The sequence below is a fragment of the Augochlora pura genome, chromosome 6 (genome assembly GCF_028453695.1).
Source record: "Augochlora pura isolate Apur16 chromosome 6, APUR_v2.2.1, whole genome shotgun sequence".
NCBI lineage: Eukaryota > Metazoa > Arthropoda > Insecta > Hymenoptera > Halictidae > Augochlora > Augochlora pura.
Window position 1 is genome coordinate 17,858,424 of NC_135777.1, and position 23,710 is coordinate 17,882,133.

The 23,710-nt window shown below is 35.1% G+C and overlaps 5 protein-coding genes and 1 long non-coding RNA gene across 12 annotated transcripts; 2 read left to right on the forward strand and 4 right to left on the reverse strand.

Annotated features, from left to right (window-relative positions):
* Window positions 1-302: 302 nt before the first annotated feature.
* Window positions 303-3,121, forward strand: LOC144471830 (uncharacterized). Of its 2 annotated transcripts, XM_078184351.1 has the most exons (7): window positions 303-749; window positions 903-1,307; window positions 1,389-1,644; window positions 1,714-1,840; window positions 1,910-2,178; window positions 2,256-2,413; window positions 2,479-3,121. In XM_078184351.1, the coding sequence occupies exons 2-7, from the start codon at window positions 923-925 to the stop codon at window positions 2,985-2,987; spliced, it is 1,704 nt and encodes a 567-aa protein (XP_078040477.1). In that variant the 5' UTR covers window positions 303-749; window positions 903-922; the 3' UTR covers window positions 2,988-3,121. The 2 variants fall into 2 exon arrangements, with proteins under 2 accessions (XP_078040477.1, XP_078040476.1); XM_078184350.1 differs by having other exon boundaries at window positions 305-1,307.
* On the reverse strand, window positions 3,114-4,869 carry Rfk (Riboflavin kinase). 2 transcript variants are annotated; one of them, XM_078184359.1, is made up of 4 exons: window positions 4,219-4,869; window positions 3,614-3,762; window positions 3,439-3,541; window positions 3,114-3,351 (listed from the first exon to the last, which is right to left on the reverse strand). In XM_078184359.1, the coding sequence occupies exons 1-4, from the start codon at window positions 4,304-4,306 to the stop codon at window positions 3,251-3,253; spliced, it is 441 nt and encodes a 146-aa protein (XP_078040485.1). In that variant the 5' UTR covers window positions 4,307-4,869; the 3' UTR covers window positions 3,114-3,250. The 2 variants fall into 2 exon arrangements, with proteins under 2 accessions (XP_078040485.1, XP_078040484.1); XM_078184358.1 differs by having other exon boundaries at window positions 3,114-3,354; window positions 4,219-4,861.
* LOC144471835 (uncharacterized) lies at window positions 4,401-5,699 on the forward strand. Its single transcript, XR_013494339.1, has 2 exons — window positions 4,401-4,538; window positions 5,546-5,699. It is a non-coding gene; the product is annotated as an uncharacterized LOC144471835 (long non-coding RNA).
* On the reverse strand, window positions 5,411-8,295 carry LOC144471831 (3-oxoacyl-[acyl-carrier-protein] reductase FabG-like). Of its 2 annotated transcripts, none has more exons than XM_078184352.1 (4): window positions 7,686-8,295; window positions 6,136-6,452; window positions 5,867-6,068; window positions 5,411-5,797 (listed from the first exon to the last, which is right to left on the reverse strand). In XM_078184352.1, exons 1-4 carry the CDS (start codon window positions 8,169-8,171, stop codon window positions 5,555-5,557), a joined length of 1,248 nt encoding a protein of 415 aa, XP_078040478.1. In that variant the 5' UTR covers window positions 8,172-8,295; the 3' UTR covers window positions 5,411-5,554. The 2 variants fall into 2 exon arrangements, with proteins under 2 accessions (XP_078040478.1, XP_078040479.1); XM_078184353.1 differs by lacking the exon at window positions 7,686-8,295 and adding an exon at window positions 6,672-7,531.
* A 41-nt stretch (window positions 8,296-8,336) lies between these two features.
* LOC144471829 (tetratricopeptide repeat protein 27-like) lies at window positions 8,337-11,369 on the reverse strand. The gene is made up of 8 exons (XM_078184349.1): window positions 11,236-11,369; window positions 10,280-11,135; window positions 10,135-10,201; window positions 9,735-10,067; window positions 9,483-9,656; window positions 9,245-9,397; window positions 9,003-9,164; window positions 8,337-8,911 (listed from the first exon to the last, which is right to left on the reverse strand). The coding sequence occupies exons 1-8, from the start codon at window positions 11,288-11,290 to the stop codon at window positions 8,348-8,350; spliced, it is 2,364 nt and encodes a 787-aa protein (XP_078040475.1). The 5' UTR covers window positions 11,291-11,369; the 3' UTR covers window positions 8,337-8,347.
* Window positions 11,370-11,775: 406 nt separating this feature from the next.
* On the reverse strand, window positions 11,776-23,440 carry Mdu (mitotic spindle positioning protein meduse). Of its 4 annotated transcripts, none has more exons than XM_078184355.1 (5): window positions 22,730-23,440; window positions 16,002-16,139; window positions 13,663-14,108; window positions 12,921-13,086; window positions 11,776-12,561 (listed from the first exon to the last, which is right to left on the reverse strand). In XM_078184355.1, exons 1-5 carry the CDS (start codon window positions 22,739-22,741, stop codon window positions 12,457-12,459), a joined length of 867 nt encoding a protein of 288 aa, XP_078040481.1. In that variant the 5' UTR covers window positions 22,742-23,440; the 3' UTR covers window positions 11,776-12,456. The 4 variants fall into 4 exon arrangements, with proteins under 4 accessions (XP_078040481.1, XP_078040480.1, XP_078040483.1 ...); XM_078184354.1 differs by lacking the exon at window positions 22,730-23,440 and adding an exon at window positions 19,585-21,010; XM_078184357.1 differs by lacking the exons at window positions 16,002-16,139; window positions 22,730-23,440 and adding an exon at window positions 14,347-14,712.
* Between the last annotated feature and the right edge of the window lie 270 nt (window positions 23,441-23,710).

The following is a 23,710-nucleotide window of genomic DNA, read 5'->3' on the forward strand; positions in this document are numbered from 1 at the left end:
TCGCTAACTTTCGATACCTATTTTAAAATTTTCTAGAGACATTAAAAAAGTGACTGAAGAAAATATTTAAAAGCATACATACATATGTACATAATAGCACGTGACTACATACTTATCTGTATGTATGTACATATCCCCGATTAGCTGACGGTTCATTGCTGAAACAAGATCCACTACGGATTGGATGCACAGTAAAATAGAGGGGATATGTGGGAAAGAGTAGGAGAATTACCCATCACAAATCCAATCCCATTTGTGAGATCTCCTCTCCGCTGCTTGGAGCAAATTCCGAGCAGAATCCCTGACACCATTGGACAACTGACTTTGAGTGGAAATACCAAGAACTGTTAGGCGCCTGAGTGCCCTGTTCTAAACTACGATTACACAGAGGCATTACGTCGTGTCGTGATCGTAGTTCAGAACTATAGTAATGGGACGTACTCTAGGACATCACGAGTTCGCAACTTCATCCGTTAGCGAACATCGATATAGAAATTTTCTTTGTTCCGATTAGCTGACGATTCACTGTTAAGACAGGATCTACTAAAGCTTAAATGGGCAACAAAATGATGGAAATGTGCGCTCCAGCTTAATGAGTAAGAGAATCGTGCAGGTGTATAATGTTCACCCGGAAGACGCGCCACGCTGGTGTGCGGGACATTCTGCGCATGCGTAGCCTCTTTTCCTGAATACGCTGGATGTGATAGGTCTGTGCAGATATCTGATCGTCTGATAATGATTAAAATCCGGTATGTAGTACACGTGGTAGCATTGAAATTTATTTATCTGTTTATTTTACAATTACACACATATAGGGAAAGCATTTTTGTTCAAGAATTATTATATGTTTTAAATTGGAAATTATCTACAAAAACTACTAATATTAAATATTTTAATTGAAGAAAATAGTATACGGAATACTATGGAAACAGACAAGGTTATAAAAGAAGGAATTGAAGAAGGTATTTCGTGCAACAACTCTGATAAACAAGTACCAAATAATGAAGAAAATGAGGGTACAGAAAATAATAAGCTTGAAATAAATCAAGTTTCAAATAACTGTGATAAATTTCTGATCGAGAATAATACTGCAAATGTACAAAGTTGTAGTCCTAAAAATGATGTGAATGATCAATTAAATTTGTTGAACGACACGAATGTAAATCATAACGAAACATCTGTTAATAGTGACAATAATGAACCACAAACAATTGATTTGACAGTTAGTGGTTCTATACAAACAGATGAAGTTTCTATTATACACGAAGAAAATAATGGTATTTTTGTTACAAATGATGGGAACAATGGTATAAAACTTCATATTTAACATATTATATTCAAGTAACATATAATCTAACAAACGCTAAAGTTTATTATCTTTTTAACAGGAAATAAACTATCTTCTCTTACAACCATAGCATTAGAGTATGGAGATTCGGATTCGGAAACAGAAAGTTCCTCAAGTATTCATAAACAAAACTATCATCAACCTGTTGCTTTAAAAGAGGTGCAAATGCAACCTTATAGAATTAGTACTAATAAGTCGTCAAGTGAAGAGAGTGATAGTGAAGATGATTCCACTAGTATTAGTGATTCTTCAGTATCAATAGACTCAGATGACTCTGATAATGATGATAGAAATAAGTAAGTCATTGAAATCTTTAATTTTATGTGTATTAAATTTGAAATTATTATTTACCTTTATGTTTTCAGAAAAAATAAGGAAATCAGAAAAACAAAAGAGCAAAGAAATGACATAAAAAGTGAATTAGATGATTTACCACCTATTGAAGACTTAAAAATTAGTGTGCCTGAAGTATTATGTGATCCACTAGGAGAGGTATAGAATGATTTTAAATTTAGAATTTAATAATGTGTACAATTATATAATATAAATGCAAAATTTTAGGTTGCATGGATTGTTGAGCCATTAGTAATTGTCCAGCCAAGAGCAGAAAAACCTACTTTAAATTTAGATACAGTTTTATTTGTTGAGAAAGGAAAAAGGGCATTAGGTAAAATATTTGATGTTTTCGGACAAGTAAAAGAGCCCTATTACTGTGTCAGGTTCAACAGTCCAGAGCACATTCGTGAATGTGACGTTAAAGTAGGCATGACTGTTTATTATTGTCCAAATACGGAGTACACATCTTTAGTATTTGTACATGAGTTACTAAAGTAAGTCTATTTACAATTATATTACTTTATTTGAATACTTAATATAAAATCTTATTTAATGATTTGTACTTTTTTAGAATTAAAGGTGTAGATGCAAATGCAGATGATCCTCCGGACTTTTCTGATGATGAGGAAGAGCAGGCTTATTATGCAAAATTGAAACAAGAAAAACAAGCAGGACAAACCCCTGAAATGGATGCTGGAGATTTACTAGTTAAAAGGAAACGTGTTTCAAGTAAGTTTTTTATACAATATTATTTATGTATTCATTGTGAGGGTAATTAATACATGCATTTTTAGGTCCAAACCCTGGATGGCAATCGAATCATCCTTGGAACAGAAATAAACAGAAGAATCGAAAAGGACATCATCCACGAGGATTCCCTTTCATGCAGGCTAGAAATCAATTACAGAATCCATGGATGTATCCGTATCAAAATAGTTGGCAAAGTATGCCAGGAGATTTTCATTCAAATGGTGCTGAATCATGTGGATATGGAATTTATCCACCTGGGTTATCAATGCAATATGGAAATTTTACTACAGATAGTATGAATCAAAACTTCTACGATCCACATGGCTATTATAGTGAAAGTGGAATTCCTTACAATATGCCATCAGGAGCTCATCCGGAATTCATGATGTATCAGAATCGATCTCATTTACCTTCAAATCCAAGATTTCGAAATCCTAATGTAACTTGGGAATCACAAATGCCAGCAAGGATGAATACACCATGGATATCCTTACCCCCACCGCCACCACCACCTCCCCCGTCAAAATCCCCTTCATCACCAAAAACAGATTGAAGAAGTTATCAATTTGTATTTGTAAACTATTTCGCGATATAGTTTTAAGTGTATAAATATTGTATTATAAGTACAATTATAAAAAATTATACCTATAGATAAAAATCAATATATTAAATGTATTAATTAATTAATTAAAGATTCTTATATTACAAAAATTGACTACATATCCCTTATCAATAATACCGCGTTCAAATATTAAAAAATATAAATTTAGTATACAACAATTTGTGTAAATAGAATATTACAAATATATTTGTACATCATGTCTTCAAGAATTTATCATTTTTATATGTAATTGATGGTGGCTGTTCTAATTGTTTATCAGCTACACTGATATCATTATTTATTGCTGCAATTAGTTCTTCTGAAACAATAAAAACATACATTATCAAAGATAAAAATCTTAAAAATAAAATTTACTGAATCATAAAATAACATAAATTTTAACCTATGGAAGAAAAATCTTGTTCCGGTCGTATGTAACCCAAGAAAATGACTTTAATTTGTTTCCCGTATAAATCGTTTTCAAATTTGTGTAGCATATGAACTTCCTGTAAATATAATTTGTGTAATGTAAAATTGTTAAATTGTAATTCGTTTTTTACAATTTTTAAAATTCTTACCACTGTCTTTTTTTCATTTTTGTAAAATGGATTCCAACCAATACTTGCAACCATTTTGTAAATTTTTCCGTCTAGAGAAGCCCATCCGTAATAAACTCCAGTACTGAAATTGTTTGGTAAGGCTTCAACAACCTTCTCTTCCAGATTCGCTACGAAACAATTATTACATAATTCTTTATAAAATGTTTACATGATACTATAAATAATATTTCCTTGCCAAGCAAGCAAAATAATATGTATAAGACGGATTTTTTCTAAAATAATATAAATCATCGTTTCGGAATAAAAAAATATTTTAAAATCGAATACGATGTATATTTTACAACATTAATTAGTAAAAACACATCCTATTAATTTCTCTTCAAATATTCTTCTTTAGAATAATTCCATTCTGTAATTTTGTGCTTATCCGTCACAAATTTATCAGTAAAATTATTTTTTATATCTTCCCGCCAGTAGTAACAGTGTACGTTTGTAGTACGATACACACATATATTAGTTTCAAGATACATACTATTTTAGACTGTCTTTTAGAATGTCAAATCAATATTTAAGTTTTTTTCAGTAATTAATGTATTTCATATAATTTAAATTTAAAAACTTACCTGTCGGAATGCCTAAACTTTTGGAACCTCTGCCAAAACCTTTTACCACTAAACCGGTTAAATAATACGGTAAATTTTCAGTACACATAGTGCTTGTATATTGACGCGTCGCTTCTGCTCACACTGTCGACGTCGTAAGAAGTTACAGTTTACAGAAAGATTATTACCTCATTTTATATAGTGTTTCAAGGAGATAAAACTTTGATAATATGACATGATATAAATTAATCTTCTCGAGTGCAGCTCGAGTATTATAGACTTTACATGCAAAATATATGATTTGTATGCACCAAATTGTATTCTTGAAAGGAAAGTGATATGTACGTATATAACCAATTCTCTACTACAGCGAGTGATAATTTATTCCCAAATATGAGGTCATTGCGGTACTGATAATTTGACATATACATGATGGAGATAATTATTGTTTTGTTTTGGAATAAATATGAATGATCACATTCAAGTAACAGAATATGTCTTTAAATCTATTAAACATGTTATTTCTTCCTGTTGTTAATGTAATTTTCATTAATTTTATAAAAATATAAACTTTTTTAATTTAATCAATTTCTTTTGTCAGTGTCAAAATATACACTCTTCTCTTATAACCGTAGTAGAATATGGAAATTCAGAAATAAAATGTTTCCCAAGTTTTCATAAACAAAGCAATCACCAACCTACTGCTTTCAAAGAGGTGCAAGTAAAATCTTATAGAATTGTTAATAATGCCAATTCATTATTCAATTTAATAATGTCTACAGTCATATAGTATAAATGCAAAATTTTAGGTTGCTTGGATGGTTGAACCATTCGTAATTGTTCAACCAAGGACAGATAAACTAACTTTAAATTTAAATAGATAATTTTTTTAGGTCGACCATTTTAAAACTGCGTTTTGTTTAACATAGTGCTGATAATTTTTTGATTAAAATGAGACCAAATATGATATAGTTCGGATTATGTCGACATTAAATTTATCTACCAAGGTTATGAGTGCAATATCAAAGCTTTACTACAGATACTACGAATTAATTCATTTATAATGAAAATAAAACAATGACATTTTTAAGTCCTAGAATTCTTTACAATATGTCAGTAGTAATTTTATGTATGTTATAAATATGTGAAGAATTTTTTAACCATGTTACGTGTAGTATATTATGCAAATTAAATGAATAAAAAACGAACTGTATTGATAACTAATAGATTTATTGACACACACTATCCTTGCTATGTATAACAATTTTTTTTAGTAAAAATATAGAATCTTAGAAACTTTATAAATGTATTAATATTGGAATAAATGTATATGAAATAAATTTTGTAGGAATGCTAATTAGCGAGGGCACATGGCATGTCTGCCACCATCTACAGGCATTGTTGCACCTGTGATAAAACTGGCATCATCACTTGCCAGGAATGCTATTGTTTTTGCAACTTCAAGAGGATCTCCTGGTCTACCAAGTGCATGAGTGCCTTTAGTTTTTTCCAAAAATTCTTCCAACTGTTTCTCCTCCATTCCACTCCTTCTATGAAGATTTGTTACTATAACACCAGGATTCACAGCATTTACTCGAACCTACAAATTAAACGAAAAAATTTGCATAAAAGCAATAATTGAATATATGTATTTGTAAATAATACATACTTGTTTGTCTGCAAGCTCAAGGGCAACACATTTTGTAAATTGATCGATTGCTGCCTTTGTCATGCAATATGATAAAACACCTGGAAATGACCTTAATCCACAAACACTTGAAACATTTACAATATTACCCTTAGATTTTACTATATGAGGAACAGCTAACATTGTTAAATTATATACAGCCCGTACATTGATGTTAAATAATCTGTAACAATTGCACATTTTATTATTGTTTTTACATTGTTGAATGTACGAAAATGTTAGATTTGTACCTATCATATTGCTCCAATGATGTATTTTCTATGCTGCCACTTTCTAATATACCAGCATTATTAATCAGAACATCTAATTTACCATAATGCTTAATGGTAGTATCTACAATGTTTTTCACATCAACTTCATTAGTTACTTCTCCAGTTACAATAAGTGGTTTATTAGGTTTACATTTCTCAGCAACCGCATTTAAATTTTCTAAATTACGACCCGTTAACAACAGAGATGCACCAAGTTGAGAAAAATATACAGCTGTTGCTGCTCCAATACCAGAGCTAGCTCCTGTTATTAATACAACTTTCCCAGAAAAAGCCATCTAAAAAGAATATACTAACTTTTAGAAATACAAATCATTAATACAACTATACAATATGGAAGTACTACTATATCCTATTTTATTACAAAAAAAAAATACACTTATAAAATTAGTATATCTACTTAAAAGGAACAAAGTTAAATGGTAGATTATATTTTGTAATATCAAATTAAACTTATTTTTAATGTTACATTAGTTATTCTGATGTAGTGTACCAACCGTATATTATTATTTTATAATGTTCAGAGCAACACGTCTTTTTAACTTGTTGAGTTCTTTGCAACTGGCCGTTTTTTCTATCCAGTTGAGGTTAAGAAGGGAGAGATTTTATTGGTTGTCTGGGTTATCCAAAATTGGAAGTTTAGATAAGCAATCGGATAAGTCAAATTAACGAAGTGGTTCAGTAAATATATAAATACAAATAAAAAAGAATAAATCTTATATTTTACTAGACTCACTTTACAAAACAAGCGATAAATAAGAAACAAAAGTTTATCAATGTGTCAATATACAATATACGTTCAATGATTGTGGAAATAAAAATTTTGCCGATTGCTTAGAAATACCGTTCCACCACTACAAAAGAATAAAACGTGTTTGTGTGAAAAACATTGACGTTTGATCCAGCGGATTAAAGCGATAACATGACGTCGCTCAGTCGGTAAACATTATCGGCAATATACAGGATATCCCAAAAATCGCAAACTCTTGAAGTGATCTAAAATAACTCTTTTCTTACAAAAATGTTGGTTGCATTTGCTTTGGCATAAAGTATTAGGGAAGCCGGTACGGTCTATGAACTAATGACAGCTGATCACAGCTGTAAGACAGTACCAAAAGGCAAGAATATTAGTATCCCGTGCTTTTTAGTACTACCATATATCTGACATCACGTGTGCAATTTGCCTTCTATCGTTCACGTTTCAAGCTTGGTATAAAGCTAACGCTACACTGAGCGTAGCGCGCTATCGCGTCAGAACTCGTAGATTGATTCATCTTTTCATTAAGGGAAATGTTACTTGAAATCACCTCAGGAAATAACCCTTTCAAGGATTTACATACATCTTACAAGCCACCCTATACAATCAATTCAAAAAAACTTCACTCAACTATCACGGACGCATGAAAGTATCTAGATACGTCGTCGATCACATTTATCCAATCACAGATCAGAACATGCCTAAGTAACTTTCATGTGTTTGTGGTGGTAGAAATAAGTTTTCTTGAACCTACCTGCATACGTATTTTACGTGGAAGTCGACTAAAGGGATATCCAGCTTCCCGTAATCGACTACGCACGGTGCTTGGACACACTTGCAAATCAAGATTTGCCGCAACGCTAGACGCACTTTGAGAAGGATTTTGATTCATTTCTCTGATTATAGCATGATCTTCTTGTGTTGTAGTTTTACGTGCTCGTCCTGCATTATAAAGCCGTCTATCTACGAGACCCTCTTCCCCTTTTTCACGATAACTTTTTATGTACTTCCTGACAGTCCTTTCACTGCACTTCATTATAGTCGCAATGTTCGTGCTAGGAAACCCGGCTTTATAAAGGCCAATTATTTGGCCTTTAATTGCGGCACGTTTTTGCCGCACCACTTCCATTTTTGCGAAAATGGAAAAATAGCTCAGAAATAGCGTTCCACCACCACAAATGTAGTTGACATGTTCGTGAGGAGCGATCCTTTTTATAACAGTTGGCAGATGGCTCCACATGGTTAGCTGTATGGCGGTACGTTTAAACTACAGGTTGAAAGAATAGATATATCTAGTTTATTTTTTAAATGCGAGAATCGTAGATGTAAAAAATATTACACTTAACAATTGATGTAAATTATTTTCGCAAATAATGTATGTATATGCATTAAATATACGAAAGATAATTACATTGTCTACATTGTTAATTTAATTTGTTCTAAAGCATTTACTACTGTACTTAAATGTTCTTCAACCTTTTGTAAAAGTGACAAAATTTGGTCATTATCCAAATTCTGATCTTTAACTTTTTTAACAACTCCTTGAAGAGATAGTTTTGCACTTGCTAATAATGTTCGCTTTTTCTTAAGATCACAGTTTTCAGCGCATACCAAATACATTTCTGTTAATAGACAGCATAATTGAAGTACATTTTCAATTGATTCTTTTTGTTGAAACCATTTTGTGTCTGAAATGGCAGCACGGTGAGCGTGTTGCAAATATTGTGCTGCTTTTTCATTATCAATATCTGTTTTTTTAAGTGCTGTAAGCTGTCCATACATTCTCCAAATATCAGAATTATTGAGTATAACGGAACTAATTCGTCCAAATAACTCTAAGGCTTTTGGAAGTAATCTTTGCGCAGGATTCCCATCGGAATCGTTTACATTGGTTAATATAGCGCGAGTTAATATATCGAGGACTTGAGAGTCTAAATGATTTTTCTTTAGATCTAAAATACGATGATAACAATGTATTACCTGTAAAAATAAAAAAGTTTAGCATGGGTACACTTATACCTCAGAAGTAATAGAGGTCATTATTATATTATTATATGTGCTATATACATACTTCTGAAAAGTGTCCCAAGTCTATGCTAACAATCATTAAATTATCCCAAACTTGCCAACGATCATAACTGCATTTTATAGCATCATGAAGAGACTTCCATGCTCTTTCTTTATCGCCCAATTTTATATAAGCTTTTGCTAAATTGTTCCAGGCTTCAAATGTCTATAATTTATATGTATAATATATAAAATAATGTATTTGATAGGTATTGTAGTTTATAAATATTACAAAACGATACATACCGATTGTTCCAAAGCACAGTAACGCCTATATGCAGTGGCTGCTAATTTCCAATCTTCTATTTGCAAAGCTGCATATCCGAGTCTTATCCAAACGTTCTCTTGAATATTGTTTAATTCAACTGACAATTTTAGATGTTGTACAGCTTCTGTGTACTAAAAAATAAAGACAATATTAAGTGTTGAGTGATTGTATCATACCATATATTAAAATTATATTTTTCCGTGATTATATACAAACATCTTTTTTTGCAAAATAAAACATTCCCCAATGTTTTTGAGCACGACTACTTCTTTTGTTTGATAATTCCCATGCTGTTTCATAATGACTGCTATCTTGAGTTGCATCACCTAACAAACACCATAAATGCACTGTAGGTTTCTTAGATATTTCTTGACGGATGATCTCTGCTGCCTAGAATCATTTGATACAAATTTAAAAAGTGTTTATTGAAACATTGTGTTAATGTATAATGCAAGTTTGAAAATATACTTTATGTTTTAATTCCAACATATTGTAACAGTTAATAACGTCTTCCCATAATTCAAGCTTTAAGAAAACATCTAAAGCTGCTTTTATCAATCCAAGACTAATCATAATATGTGCCCATGTTTGTTCTAAGGCCCAGATAGGTTTGAGGCCACTTGCAAAGAACATATCTATTCTATATGCAACAGGAACTTCTGAACTTTTTATTTCTTGTATTAAATATTCTAATTGCATCATGGATCGTTCAACTGCTCTTTTATCAGCCAATTCTAATGTGCAGCGATGGTAAAGAGACATCACTTTCAAGGACCAATTTCTTGTACTATCGATTATAGCCTGTCAAAGAAGTGATTTTAAATATTCATAATCCAAGATTATTAACATGTATGCTAAAAGTACCTACTGTTAAATAAGGTTTAATTTCTTCATCTGCTAACTTATCCTTTGGTTGTGATAACTGTAATTGAACACTGTTCAAAGTAAAAATTACAAAACATATGCTGTATTTAGACCATGACCATGAATGAAATACACAAATATAATCTTACAGTTTTGATAATATGATGGCTTCTTCCATCCCTCCAATTTCAATGTGTTCCATATTTTTTGAATACTCAATGTGTTCTAATCGAACATCATCATTTAAATCAAGCGATTTTGGTAAATTTTCACAACATCTGAAAGGAAATTGGCTTTGCGCTGCACCTATTTTCAAGTATAGTTGAGCTTTTTCTTCCTGTTGATATTTTGTGCGTTTACCTAAAACACCTTCCAGATTTAAATCTAAATGTGCTGATGTCTGTGCAGATTCCACATACTTTTCAGAATTTTGTATCCGTCTATAATAAAAATAAAATTGTGCAGCTTCTATATAAAATAATGTCTTGCAGTACTCATCCTCTAATAGAGATAATTTATTGATTGTATCAAGTAAATGTTCTATCTCATTAAATATTACGCCAGAGCTTTCATTTAAAATATACTGATGTAAGAGATTTGCTCTGAATAACCACCAGACAGAGCTTTTATAAGATTTTTCTATAATTTCATTAGAAAATATAATCTTGGAAAAATAAAGAAGCTCTGGCTTCTTTGTATTTGAGTTACATTCATCATGTAAGGATAGATGTTTAAGAGCATCATGTTCGTGACATTTTAGCCATTCGACATCTTCATCAATCTGTGGTCCCGTCCAATTACATTGGATAAAGTATAACAAAGAAGATACGCCCACACAAAACCAAGAGTTATATGTAACTATTTCTTTTTCTATGCCCTCATGTACCAGTTTATGAAGTTCATTATCATTGCATGATTTCATAAAGCTTGATAACAATTCATTGTTAATTACATCTTTATATCGGCCGTTTAGTATACTTTTTACATCCACTGGTAATTCGTAATCTGAAATAAAAGAAATTTTTAATAGAAAAAGACTCAATTTCACAATATAACCTCATATTTTACACGAGCATATTTATATAATTTAAAATTATATACCTACCTTCGTCATAAATAAAATTTTTTAGTAATATAATTTCAACTTCTTCTGCTGTCATTGTTCTTTTATTTAAATTATCCTTACGTGATAAGTATCACTAGAAACCACGTGCGAAATGTCGGCTACATATACTACATACACATACTACAGTATACAATATGTATGGATATGTTATATACTCACAAGTATTGCATATAACACATTTGTATACGTATCATTTAAATAGAAATTATAGTTTACTGATACTAATTTAATGATATACTTATTAACATAGAACTATACATATTTAATTTCAGAAAATACATTTTTTTAAAATAATCGTACAATATTTTTTAACACTTAAATCTGAGTAACACTTTCACACCTATTCAAACATATATCCTATGTAGTATGGTATATGTATAAAGAATAATAAGGACGAAAAAATTGTAGCAAATATTTTATTTAATACATATTTTTCTTTTTTTCACATTTCATTCTTAACAATAAATATTTTCGATAGACTTCAAGTAAATTCATTAAGGACGAAGAAAAAGAAGTCAATATTCAGGACACGTATCTTATTAATTCTATAAAAATTGCACAAATTTATTATTTCTCATTATTACTGGACCTATACTATCACATATACAATTAAATCAAATACACTAACTCTTCTTTACAATTAATTAAGTACATAATATATTTTTGCTCATATAAATCGCAATACTTAATACATTCCACATGTTAAGATGGGATCAATGAAAACTTTCAGTCGCTTTCATGTGTATGCATTGTATGTATATGTATAATATAATGAGATATATATTACAATTAACAAGCTGATATATCAAATATATGCTTGTAATACTTAAGAGCAACATTTTTGCTCATGTATGGACATGTATATTAATGTCTTGTTGTAGATAATTTTTTAATACTGAAAACTTTTTAAAGAAAATATTAAATACAACATACAATGAATCAGGTAATTCTTCCATTACTGAATAAATATTCATTATAGTCTTAAATAAATTATTTTTCAAATTAAGAATATGAATGGAATCAATGAAATGCATCACCATCAAGGAAATATGTTTTTTAAGTATGAAAAGCTTGTAGTAGCACACTTTTCAATGTTTCTTCCATTTATCTCAGCTATTCCAAAAATAACTTAAACCATGGGATAGAATAAAGCGAGGATGGAGTTGGTTTTACATTTTTTCCACGATACGTGGAACTTATTCAGAAGTTTAAATCATTTGCATTACCATTGTCATTAGTCTGCCGTTTCGCGGCTATCAGATTTTCCCATTGCGCTATAAGGGTGCTCCGACGCCGTGGATTTGGCTGTAAATAATCAAACGTGCATATTAAATTAGTAGAAGTATATACTACTTAATTAATACAAAAATATATATTCCATTTGCAACGTAAATATGTCCATGAAAAGTTATCAGTAAGATATCGCAAAACTGACTAAAATTTCGCATGAGATTAGCGTTTAACGATTTGAAAATTAGAGATTCTGATCAAGCAGAAAGACTGATTACATTTTCTTTAGTTACCGAAATGGGATAATATAATTAAATATCTATCTTCGATTAATGTCTCTGTCGATAATTTAGTAGATTAGATACGGTCACTTGTAAATTCAACGATGAACGACATTTTGCTCGTGTTAAACGTGTTTAGTCCGGAAATTCTACCTTGTGTTTTCCTTTGCTTTCCTTTTCTACGTCGTCTTCATTCAACGTGGTCGATGAGGCACCGCTTCTCAACGAGCTCGAACCATCGTAAATATCAGAATCATTGTCATTTCCGATATCCAACAGATTCGGCTGAGATTTCGCTAGCATTTGCGATCGCATTAATCTGTAAATGCAAAAATAAAGACTTCATTGCCTAATCACTCTTGCTCATATCATCAATTTTGGTTCGCATAAGCATTGCTATTAATATAACACTTTATCTCAAGGACATTAGATTCAGTTTCGCAAATATGGAATAAAATTAACATGCAAATGTCGGTTATACGAACTTGAACGCAAACATATTTATAAATTATAAATAGTACTAACGCAACCTTAGCATTCAGTGAATTTTTTAACAAAATATTAAAAGTCCTGCTATAAATAATTAAGTGTTCTTGAAGATATAAAGTTACTATGTGGCAGTTTAGAATAAAAAACGTTAACATGTCGCTATCAGCGTTTGTTACAGTAGCAACTTTTCTAATTAGAATATTCTAGCGACAATAAGTGTAATAAAGTATTCAAAATTATTCGAATGTCAGGCAGTGTGTTATGTTAATTTTGAAGCCAACAATGCAGTAAGATAATGCATTCGGCAGTCCAAGATTCAAAGACTATCCAAATCGTTCTTAAAGTAATCATCCTTTTAGAACACTTTCGAAAATATTTAAAATCCACCGTATCGTAAAATTCACACCTGAGTTCATTCTCCCGTTCTTTCATTTCATTCAATTCTTTCTGAATTTTCTCTTCCACCGGAACGTATCCTTTTCTAACAGGAGGTTTCTTGGGCTCGTCATCCGGTTCCAGTTGGATACTTAAACTTCTGTTGAACGCTTTGATGCTCATCGGATTCAACGCGATCGTGGGAGTGGTAGAGTTTGTCAAGGAGTCGTTCACAGACGATTTTGATTTGTAAATCTTCCCTCGGGTAGCGAGAAACCTGTGCATCAATCCTTTTTGGCTGGGCGCAGTGGCAAACCGCAGTGGCGTCGGCGTAGTACGACTGGATATCACTCCGTTTGTCATCTTTGGCGTGAAGGATGGCGTCGATTGCGTCAAATTGACCGCCTCTAGGATTTGCGGGGTTGATGTCGTCCTCTTTAGCTTACCAGAAGCTAGAGCTTGAGGCATTCGGCGTACCTGTCGCACGCAAACAGATTCGTTAGATTGAAAGTTAACATTCACGCCGACATTTTCTTACGATAGATTGAAAAATCATCCGGAGGATAAAAGACGACTTTGGAAAACAACGATGGAAGAACAGAAAACGACATCGCGTATATTAAATGTTTAGTTTCACAATTATAGATATTGTAGAAATGTTTCCGTGGTAGATTTAAGATTAACGAGAAATATTGTGGAAGAGTATTGTAAATACAAAGTAATTAATTCCTAATGCTCGGTGGTTTCAGTGTTTAAGTGAACGGCTCAGGACAAACTGGACAATAGTTATCGGTCGCCCAAAGTCTTTTGAACTGGACGTTATCGTTCAATGGACATAGGACTGCGAGGGCTACATATTAAAACTTCCATTATCAGTGACAATAGTCGCGTCATAGGCAAAGACGGCAGTTCCGCGAAAAACGGCATGTTTGCTCAAAAGTATCAAAAGATAAGATATTCTCATTGAAATACAACCGTGTTACTAAAAGCATGCGGAACACGCCAGTACGAGAAGCGAATTCGCGTGTTCGCGATGTAATAATTACTTCGCGCGTCCGAGCTAATAAAACGGCGTGAAAATGTAACATGCGATCGTGTCGCAATGATTATTTGAACCGCGATACGTTTACGTTTTCTTGTTTTATCGAGACCGCGATTATAAAACTGGCGTGAAAAGGTGTATCCGTTGAAAGAATACCAAAGATCTAGCTCAGCTTGTAGATGCTGCAATCTATTAATAACAAAAAATTCCTTGATAAACAGTTTCGTTTTGTTCAATGTCTTAACATTTTTCTATTTATTTGTTGCATTCTTTTAATAATTACTGCGCGCTCGAACGTTACATTTCTTTCCTCATTGCCTATTTAAAGAGCTCACAGCCGTTTTTACAATTTCCTTCCAAACCACCACTCATTCATAGAAACGAGTCGCGCACCGGCATTTTGTTTTTATCCACGTTCACGACACAAAAACCGGAAGAAACTTAGAGAAGATTTTACAAGAACAGTCAACATCTATTAGAAAGTATCTCTTTGTTCCTTTAGTGGATGCGTAACTTTACGCTTGTCCCATGATACTCGTTAGTTCCGTTCTGTTTAAATGCGTCGAACGTGAAAAGTAGGCTTTTACATCAATAAACCCATCCCCGTGACATTACAAAACGAAAACCACGTTATTAGCTGGTTAATAAGAAACAGCACGAAACAAAGACTTGACGAATAAACTGTATTTAATTTACGATTTACCCAGATTCTTAATATCGTACTTCGTATATGAAAAAGTTGAATTTAAAAGTTAATCTATTATTATAGAATTGCAATAAGAAATGTTCACTCGTTTAAATTCTTCGCGAGAACTTCTGTTCCACATGTACGTTCGGATTATCCGCTAAACGATGGAAAATGCACACATTTCTTATGTGTGAATTTTCCTAAACTGGAAAATGCTAAATTTCCTAAATTGGACGAAATGTATGGCCGCCGTTTTCCCTTAATGAACGTCCAATTCACTGAAAGAAAATGACTAACGTGTCTCTTTTAGGACATACTAGCATTAGTATTAAAAGAAAGATTGCACCAAATCGAATTCATTTTTATCCTCGAATTCATGTTTCTTAGTTAATAAAATCGAGGCAATTTATAGGATCGTATGTGCGCGCGCGCTTAATTCGCAAATCAGTAAATCAACGATCGCGCATAATCGTCCGCGTCACTCATGGACATGTAGATAGGCCGTCGATGCATTTCGTCCCTATAAGGAGCACGTCGGCTGGTTTACTCTTTCTTTCTTTCGTTCAACGACCTTGAGCACGACCGAGCCATGAAACATATACATGTTTACCTGCACGTACGTCTCTTGGTTCAAGCGTACCTTGGAATCTACCGTCTCGTGGGACGTGGTCTTAATGCTGCCCACGTTTCGTAGCTCGTGCTCCCTCTCCGTGACCTCTTCGATCTCCTTCTGTATTCTGTCCGTTGCCTTCTTCAGCTGCTCCAACCTGTGATCCGCCTGCGTGTGCAACGAAATTGTATCACGTTAACGGCTTCGTCGAGTGTTACCGAAAAGATGGAGGACGATTTCAACTATTCGAAGGGTTCGACACCATTTCCAGGGTGTCGTTATCAAAATGAAATATTTTACAGCATGAAAGTTAACGTTAGACGGTTAATTTGCACACGATAATTTCAAAATGAGTCATTTCGGGATTTTCGTATTCACTTTTGTAAACGTCCAGTATATTTAGAATCGAAATAGTTCAGTTCACCCGTCCTGCGCGTCGCAAGTTTAACAAGCTTGCGTTACATTCATTCAAAAACAACTTTCCCGCGCGGCAATGTAACACTGCAAGTGATTATCAGACTGCAGGAAACGACCCTGTATGTCACTTTAGGACATCGGGTCTCTTGTCATGACTCGATGATTATGATTATCAAGGCGACAGTTTTCTAACTACATAATCATAGGTCACACGGGACGGGGTACCTGTCGGTGGGCTCTACAAAGAAAACAACAATTACGTGACTGAGAATTACTGTCAATCCTTGATGTTGGAAAGGCAAACCAAAACAAGAACTACAAGAACGACAGTATCAAGGATGGTTGCAACAGCTTTGCAAATGATGTTGGTAGTGTATATATGATTTTTGCACGAAAGTATTCAAACGACAAAAACGATCGATAATAATTTGAAGAAATTTATTGTAGTAACTAATTTGGTACAATGAAAAGATAACGAGCTAATCAGAGAATTATTTTAAATGTATTATAAAGTAAGTGATGCAATACGCGGATCTGCATCTGAGAATTGTAATTGATTGGTTGTCTTCCGGCGAACCAGAATGAGGATCGAAACGAGAAGGAAGGTCGTTTGATGGATGAATGAATCAAGTTTCCCCGTTTTTCCGAGAGACGTTTCCCAATCCTGCTACGAGTCGGATGCTCACAATCGCGCAGCCCCGCGTAATTAGAGAAGCCACTGTTTCAGAATGTTGAATTAATGGTGGTGCAACCCGACTCCTGTACCTCGATTCTAACATCAACGTAAACCGTGCGACCAATCTAAACACCGGTTTTCTTAATGCAGTAGCTGGTCTACGAACTCTCTCGTTTCCACGTGACGCGATGTCGATTTTTTTCGGCACGCTGCCCGCGAAAATGAAACGAAAAACAAAATATGAGTCGCGGAATAAATGAATTCAATGGTGGCTAGTATCCGTCGCCCCTCTAACGGGAAACAAATTCCAGAATGCTGGTTGTACGCGACTGCCATACTATTAACCAGTTCTAGGCTCATTGTAGTGATCCATAAGAAATTTTACAGTTAATTTACGAGGTTAATTGGGTTTCCATTCGAGTAGCAATGCTCAATTAAGCTTGCTATTTAGATAAGTTCGGTCGATCTCGAGGACCGAGTAACATTCGTTTATTAGCTCCGGGTACATAAAACTGATGCTCACTGGAGTCTAGATAATTATGGAAATGTAAATTAGACAGTTCGATCTAGAGAGCTCGAAATCGACGTTGACCTCACCTCGGGCTCTATAATGTGCTAATGAAAATAAAAACTCTGCAGTATCGTGTTTACCACTGATGAAGGACAGGGCATGCCATCAATATTTACCATAATTTTGTGTTATTTGACTAAATTAGTTGCAATGTAAGTGAAACATTCTTTAATCGCTACTAATCGCGATTATACATGTTGTACGATTTTTCTAATTTTTCTTGAATTGTCTGATTTGTGTACACGATGAAGAACAATATAAACAAAGTAAAGATGTCGAATAAAAATTTTCTTCTGCGGAAGTATGCTACAATTTATGACAAGAACTCGCGTTTATCGCATTCTTTCATTTTTCCTTCATTTCCAAGACTATTATGATAACATAAACATGCTTCCCTTTTCCACCATCCATACTTCTATAATTTTGTTTTGCTAAATATATTGTGTTTTAATTAACCAACCCCGCGCTATATTGAATTGAACGTCATGCAACGATGTGAATGGCTTTGCAAAAATCTGTATTACCACGTGCAATCGATCTATTTATCTCCATCATCTCGTTATCAATCAACTGCTATCGCTCGATGCTGCGATCGATAAACTTCTTTGAGTCTAAAACCGCGTCGCTGATAGGTACATGCAATGATAACGCTTCACGAGCGATTTTAATTTTAACACCGTTTAAATGGAAACGCTGCGCCTGTGTAGATCGAGTTCCATAGATAGAACAGGGGCCAAGGGCAATTTTGTTGTCGGTCCTGTTTCTCGAACGATTTTTAGATAACAGTAACATCATTCGATGATTAATAAACTCCGTGGAACAGTGCACAAGTATTACTTCATTGATGTTTTTGTCGGTGATACAATGATTCATCGATTGATCACACAAAGAATGAGTCAATAATACATGCCTTCTTTGTGCAATTCTTGTGAAAATTCTTTTCCTCGTTGTTTCATGGTTAAACTATTGCGAAACACCTATGATATAAGCTTTTTTTCCGTTTTTTATCATTTACGCTAAGAAAATTCTGCCTTTTTCTAATTTACTAACCCTTGTTACGTCAAGCTGAATAATACGTGAACGATGTTAACTTTTATTTTCTTCTACCAATTACAAGAATGCATTTATGATGATTACAACTATTATTTAATTGTTAATTTACCTCGTGCATAATACCGATCATTAACCGAAAAACATGTCATTTACCACATTTTATAATCCTACTATAACAATCGTTCTTCTTTGTATCTCTTGTTAATTAGACAGATGATTAAGGCAAACTCCATTTTTTCGAGAAGAAGAGTTTTCGACAATAAAGTAACACTATTTTTCAGTTTATATTACCGATACGTACAAATATAATAGTATCAGAAGGAAAATCCATTTTGAAAGAGAACACAATGAAGTAAAGATGCTTAACACTCAGAAAACAGGCACTTTTGTTGATAGTTTGATCTATCCACTTTCTTCGCAATTTTCTTAAAAATATCTAACAACAGTTTGTCCAGATTCATCGGTCTCCTCGTTGGAACCAATTACACAGTATACTATTTATATTAATCAACGGGATCACAGTAACCAGATGACGTTCGGTCCAGATGCACTCTCGCATCACGACCTCAATTGTTGAAACTCTGGGTCGACCTTCGACGAAACTTCGTGGTCACCTAATCGAGTGCAACCGAAACTTAATCGACTCGATCGAAATTGAAGGACCACTCGGATCTTGAACTGCTTTCAAAATACCGCGTCAAGATACACCTAACCGTCACAGAATAATTTCGCGAAACAGAAGTTCGTCTTTATCTAAACAAATCTTAATCGATTCGATCGAAATGCGAGGATCAGTCGAATCATCGGGGCAGATCACTCGCGAGAGAGGTCTCTCTGACAGCACACCCGCGAGGCCGCGTATTCTTTGGTATATTGTTTGAAGAATGAATAGAAACCTGGCTGTTCCGCAGCTGACAGAAGGGGGCTGATTCAGTCAAGTGTCTCGTCCGCACTTCCGCGTAGGAACCGAATATTATTGGAACCAGTCCTCGAAGGGTTTCTCCGGCCAGCGAAGCTGCGGTCGTCCGACAGTCCGGAATGCTGCTCATTGAAAACTGAGCAACCGTCTAGCACCGGCTGCTTAACTGTAACCCGTGCCTGTTTCCTTTCTAAAAAAAATGGGCCACGGATCTTCCTGCCTCTCCTTTCTTTCGTGAACCCCCAGGTTTCCAACCGCGAGGCGACGATGACCGACTTAAAATTCCACCTCGGTGATACACTCGATTTCGACGAACGATAATCGTTCGGATTTCGAGGTCGCGGAGAGTTTTGGACCGGAGTTTCCCTTCGCGACGAATGTCCTCCGGTTCCCGTTCCAGCGAAAATTACCGGCAGCCGGCTGATTGCGTGCTCGATTAGGCGAACATTAATGGATCGCGTTATTGAACATTTTAGAAGGCAGTTCGCGGCCCATTCGTTTACCATTAGTGTTCCCGAAGACATTTTTGGGTGTCGTAAACGTACAAGATGACATTGATCGTTCGTTAAATGGGGTACGGAGGTAGATGGACGAATCGAGAAAGACAGAGAGGGAGAGTGGTTCAGGATCCAGAGAGCGAATGATAGAATAGGCAGATCCATTTTCCAGGTGAAAAGTTTCCAGTACAATCAAACGGTACGCCTGGCTGCTAATAGACGGAAAATTGATTATTCGATAAAATTGAAATATGTACCAGGGTTGATCGATTTTGGAAAACTTTTGCATTGACTTAGCAAGCATTTGGAAACATTCTGTATCATGCATACATTACTTGAAATATTGAATATTAACATTTCTGACGTTTTTTATATAAAATCTCTACAATGTGTTAACAAAGTAACAAATAAATATAAGTAAATATTTATTTAAGATCAAATACGTACTTTCTAACAAAAGGCCCGATTAGAAACAAAGACGTACTTTCAGGTCAAATTGATTAAAGTGATCCAGGGTCAACGAGTCGATCCGTGTGAAAGCACATAAAATGTTTTCTTAGGAAACCTACCAGCACGATCGTCATCGTCATCAGCTAGAAAACGTAACAGCTGGTGTCTGGCTTGGTTATAGTCGGTATCGAAACACCTGTCAAGCAGTTTTAGAAACGAAACTAACAATCCCAAAGGCAATGCGACGACCCACATACCATGTACGTAATTAAGATTAAACAGCATCGAATCCAACTAAGAAACGTAACGTTTGCGCGCGCTATAATGCCTCAGGTGCTATAATCGCGTGACTGTAGTTTAATAAATTTTCAAATCTGAACAATTCGTGGGAACGTCGCGGAACCAATATCTCGGATTCCATAACAGGCTGCAGAATTCGTAGTATAGTATCATTCGAAAAACATTTCAACATTCGACAGCGTTGCACAAATCCATTTTCTTTCAATATAAAATATTAATAATCTTATTTGTTTTTAACACCGAAATAAATTTACAGCGATAAACAGGCACCTCCACTGTTCATAAATTTTTCATTTATTATAGTCCATCAAGTTATGTAAAAAAGGTAATTTATTTGAATGTAACTTCATGATATAGATACATTATATGCTTGAATCATGTATACTCTCCTTTCGAATCATTTCAATGAGTATGTATTTATTGAAACAATAAGTCGTAGTTACCGTATTCATTGTGAAATTTTCTTAACACAAACACTACTTGATCGTGAATTTATAGCTTGATTGAAATTCTACTTACGCGATTTGTACAAAATTATTAGATATCAAAGCTATCCCCTTATTGCAGGAGCCTGTGCTGTTGCATACTATTTCACTGGCAAAGTCTAGTTCGGTGATCATCGAACCATCGATCAAATACTTTTGAGAGGTAGTGTATATCCTTTCAAAAATCTGTGATACCGGTTCCATTATGAACGCGTACGAGCACGGCTTCTGCACAGCTAGCCACAAGTTTGCATTCGGATTACATTTGTCCACATTTCGAAGCTCAGCCGATACAATTAACGCACTATAACACTATCATCCAATTAAAATGATTACTTGGAAACGATTTAGACAGTCCTGTTGTCACTTCCATGTGCCCCCTGCACTACAACAACGGCAAGACTCGTCATGAATAGATAAATAAAAATCTTTCGAATCGATTGAAAAAAATGATTGGAAATTAGATGAAAACGTATTTCTTGTTTCAATAGTTTTAATTGACCGAAAAAACCGCAACTATATTATTTAATCTCTGTAATCTTTTCGCACTTCTTTTTGTACTCGCCAATTTTTATTAAAAACGTATGATTCCCGCAGTCTGATTATAAAAATTTCGAACACAATGAACTAAATATGAACGTCAATCGCTTCACAATTTATCTATCACTGATTTTTGGCAATCGCCATTAATATACAATACATATACAATTTTTTGTCTCGTATAATTAACGACAAAGAAATGTTAATAATTTCTGGAAGAAATTGTACTACAAGTGATTAATTTTAATAACGATAATTAAATTGAAACAACGATCACAGCAAAAAAAAAAAAAGAAAATGACATTTTTCCTGGAGAATAGCCAAAGGTAGCGCATCGGTGTTCCCAATGAAAGGAAAAAATCGTGTGCAATTTAAATAGCTGTCCAACCAGTTTTTCGAGATCACCGCGCGAATACGCCCGGACCCGTGTTACATCTGATTTCGGCGATCCACCGGCGCACGGCCGCGGCGGGTAATTAGAGATCGAACAATTCCGACGAGTATCGCGCGAAGAGCCGTGACATCTTTTTCAAGAGTGTTTCGCAAGTGATACACGGCGCAGGATAATTAGATGGGATCAGTACGATAATCGACAAATCCACAGTGAATTAGAAATCCCGTTGACGTAACCGCTGATCGTCTCAAAGCGCCGGCACGGTAATTTACAGCGGCAACGGATAAATATTGACAGAGCCGGCAGGTGTTACACGGTCGAAATCTAGTCGGCACTCGGATCGTATGCGAATCGCCGGATCGTTGGATCGCCAGCCAGTAACGACAGTAAATCAAATACCCGTTGAACAGGATTCTTCTTCGTCGCTCATCCGTGATCTCGCGTGCACGCACTTACCTCCATTTTCATCGTTGCCACTGGGATTTCACACGCAGAGCCGTCCGCCAACTAGGCGTTTTATCGAGCGCCGTTTCCGACACGGATCCCCGAATACACCGAGCAGAATTTTGATCCTCTTATCTGATGATTGTGAACGTAGCCGGCTAACGTCCGTATCTATTATCATGCCCGCGCGGTTACGTCACTGGCTGGATCTCTTTCGCACCATTTCTCTTCCCCTGGGCAAGGTGTACGACCCTGGTTCCCTTTCGAACGGGTCACGGTAAATTCGTTCTCCGACCGAAGGTCCCCCCGTTGGTGACCCGATGGTTCCTCTTTTCCAGTCGCTGAAGATATATCCAACAGATTCCGTTACACAGTCGTCCAACGGAATCGGTCTGCCTATGTTCAAGTGATTTCAACGCCGGCTAGCGCGTGATCTACGAGTTGCCCGTGGAATCGCGTTCACCGTCGATCACCAGACCCGCCGCTACAGAGTACGCCTAAAACCAGATTGACGGAGACCCGCGAACGAGGAGGAAGACGTGCGTTTCCACGCGATGGAATCGGACACCGCGACCGGGAGGACACTCTTTCGAAACTCGGATGAACCTCGAAAGCCGACGAACCGCCGCGTTCGGTCTTCCCCCGTGTCGCCACCAGTTGCCGTTCGCGTTCCTGTAATTTTCAAGAGGGCCGAAGGCTTATAATCGAGTCGCGGCCGGGCCCCGTTCGACGACTGCCATTTTGCCAGTGTAACCTTGTTGTTCCCCTGGCCGTTCTCCGAACAAAAGCAACGGGCCGATGACACCGCAACCCATCCGACAACCTTCGCTGTAATACCATCCGTGCCATGAAAATACGCTGGACAACATTTTCATAACAACAATACCATTTTTCAACAAAATATCAACTATTTCTAGAACATAAAGGAGGAAGTCGTTCAAGGATAATAAAAGCATCGAGTTAATGTAGAACAGTGACACATTTCTTTCGTCT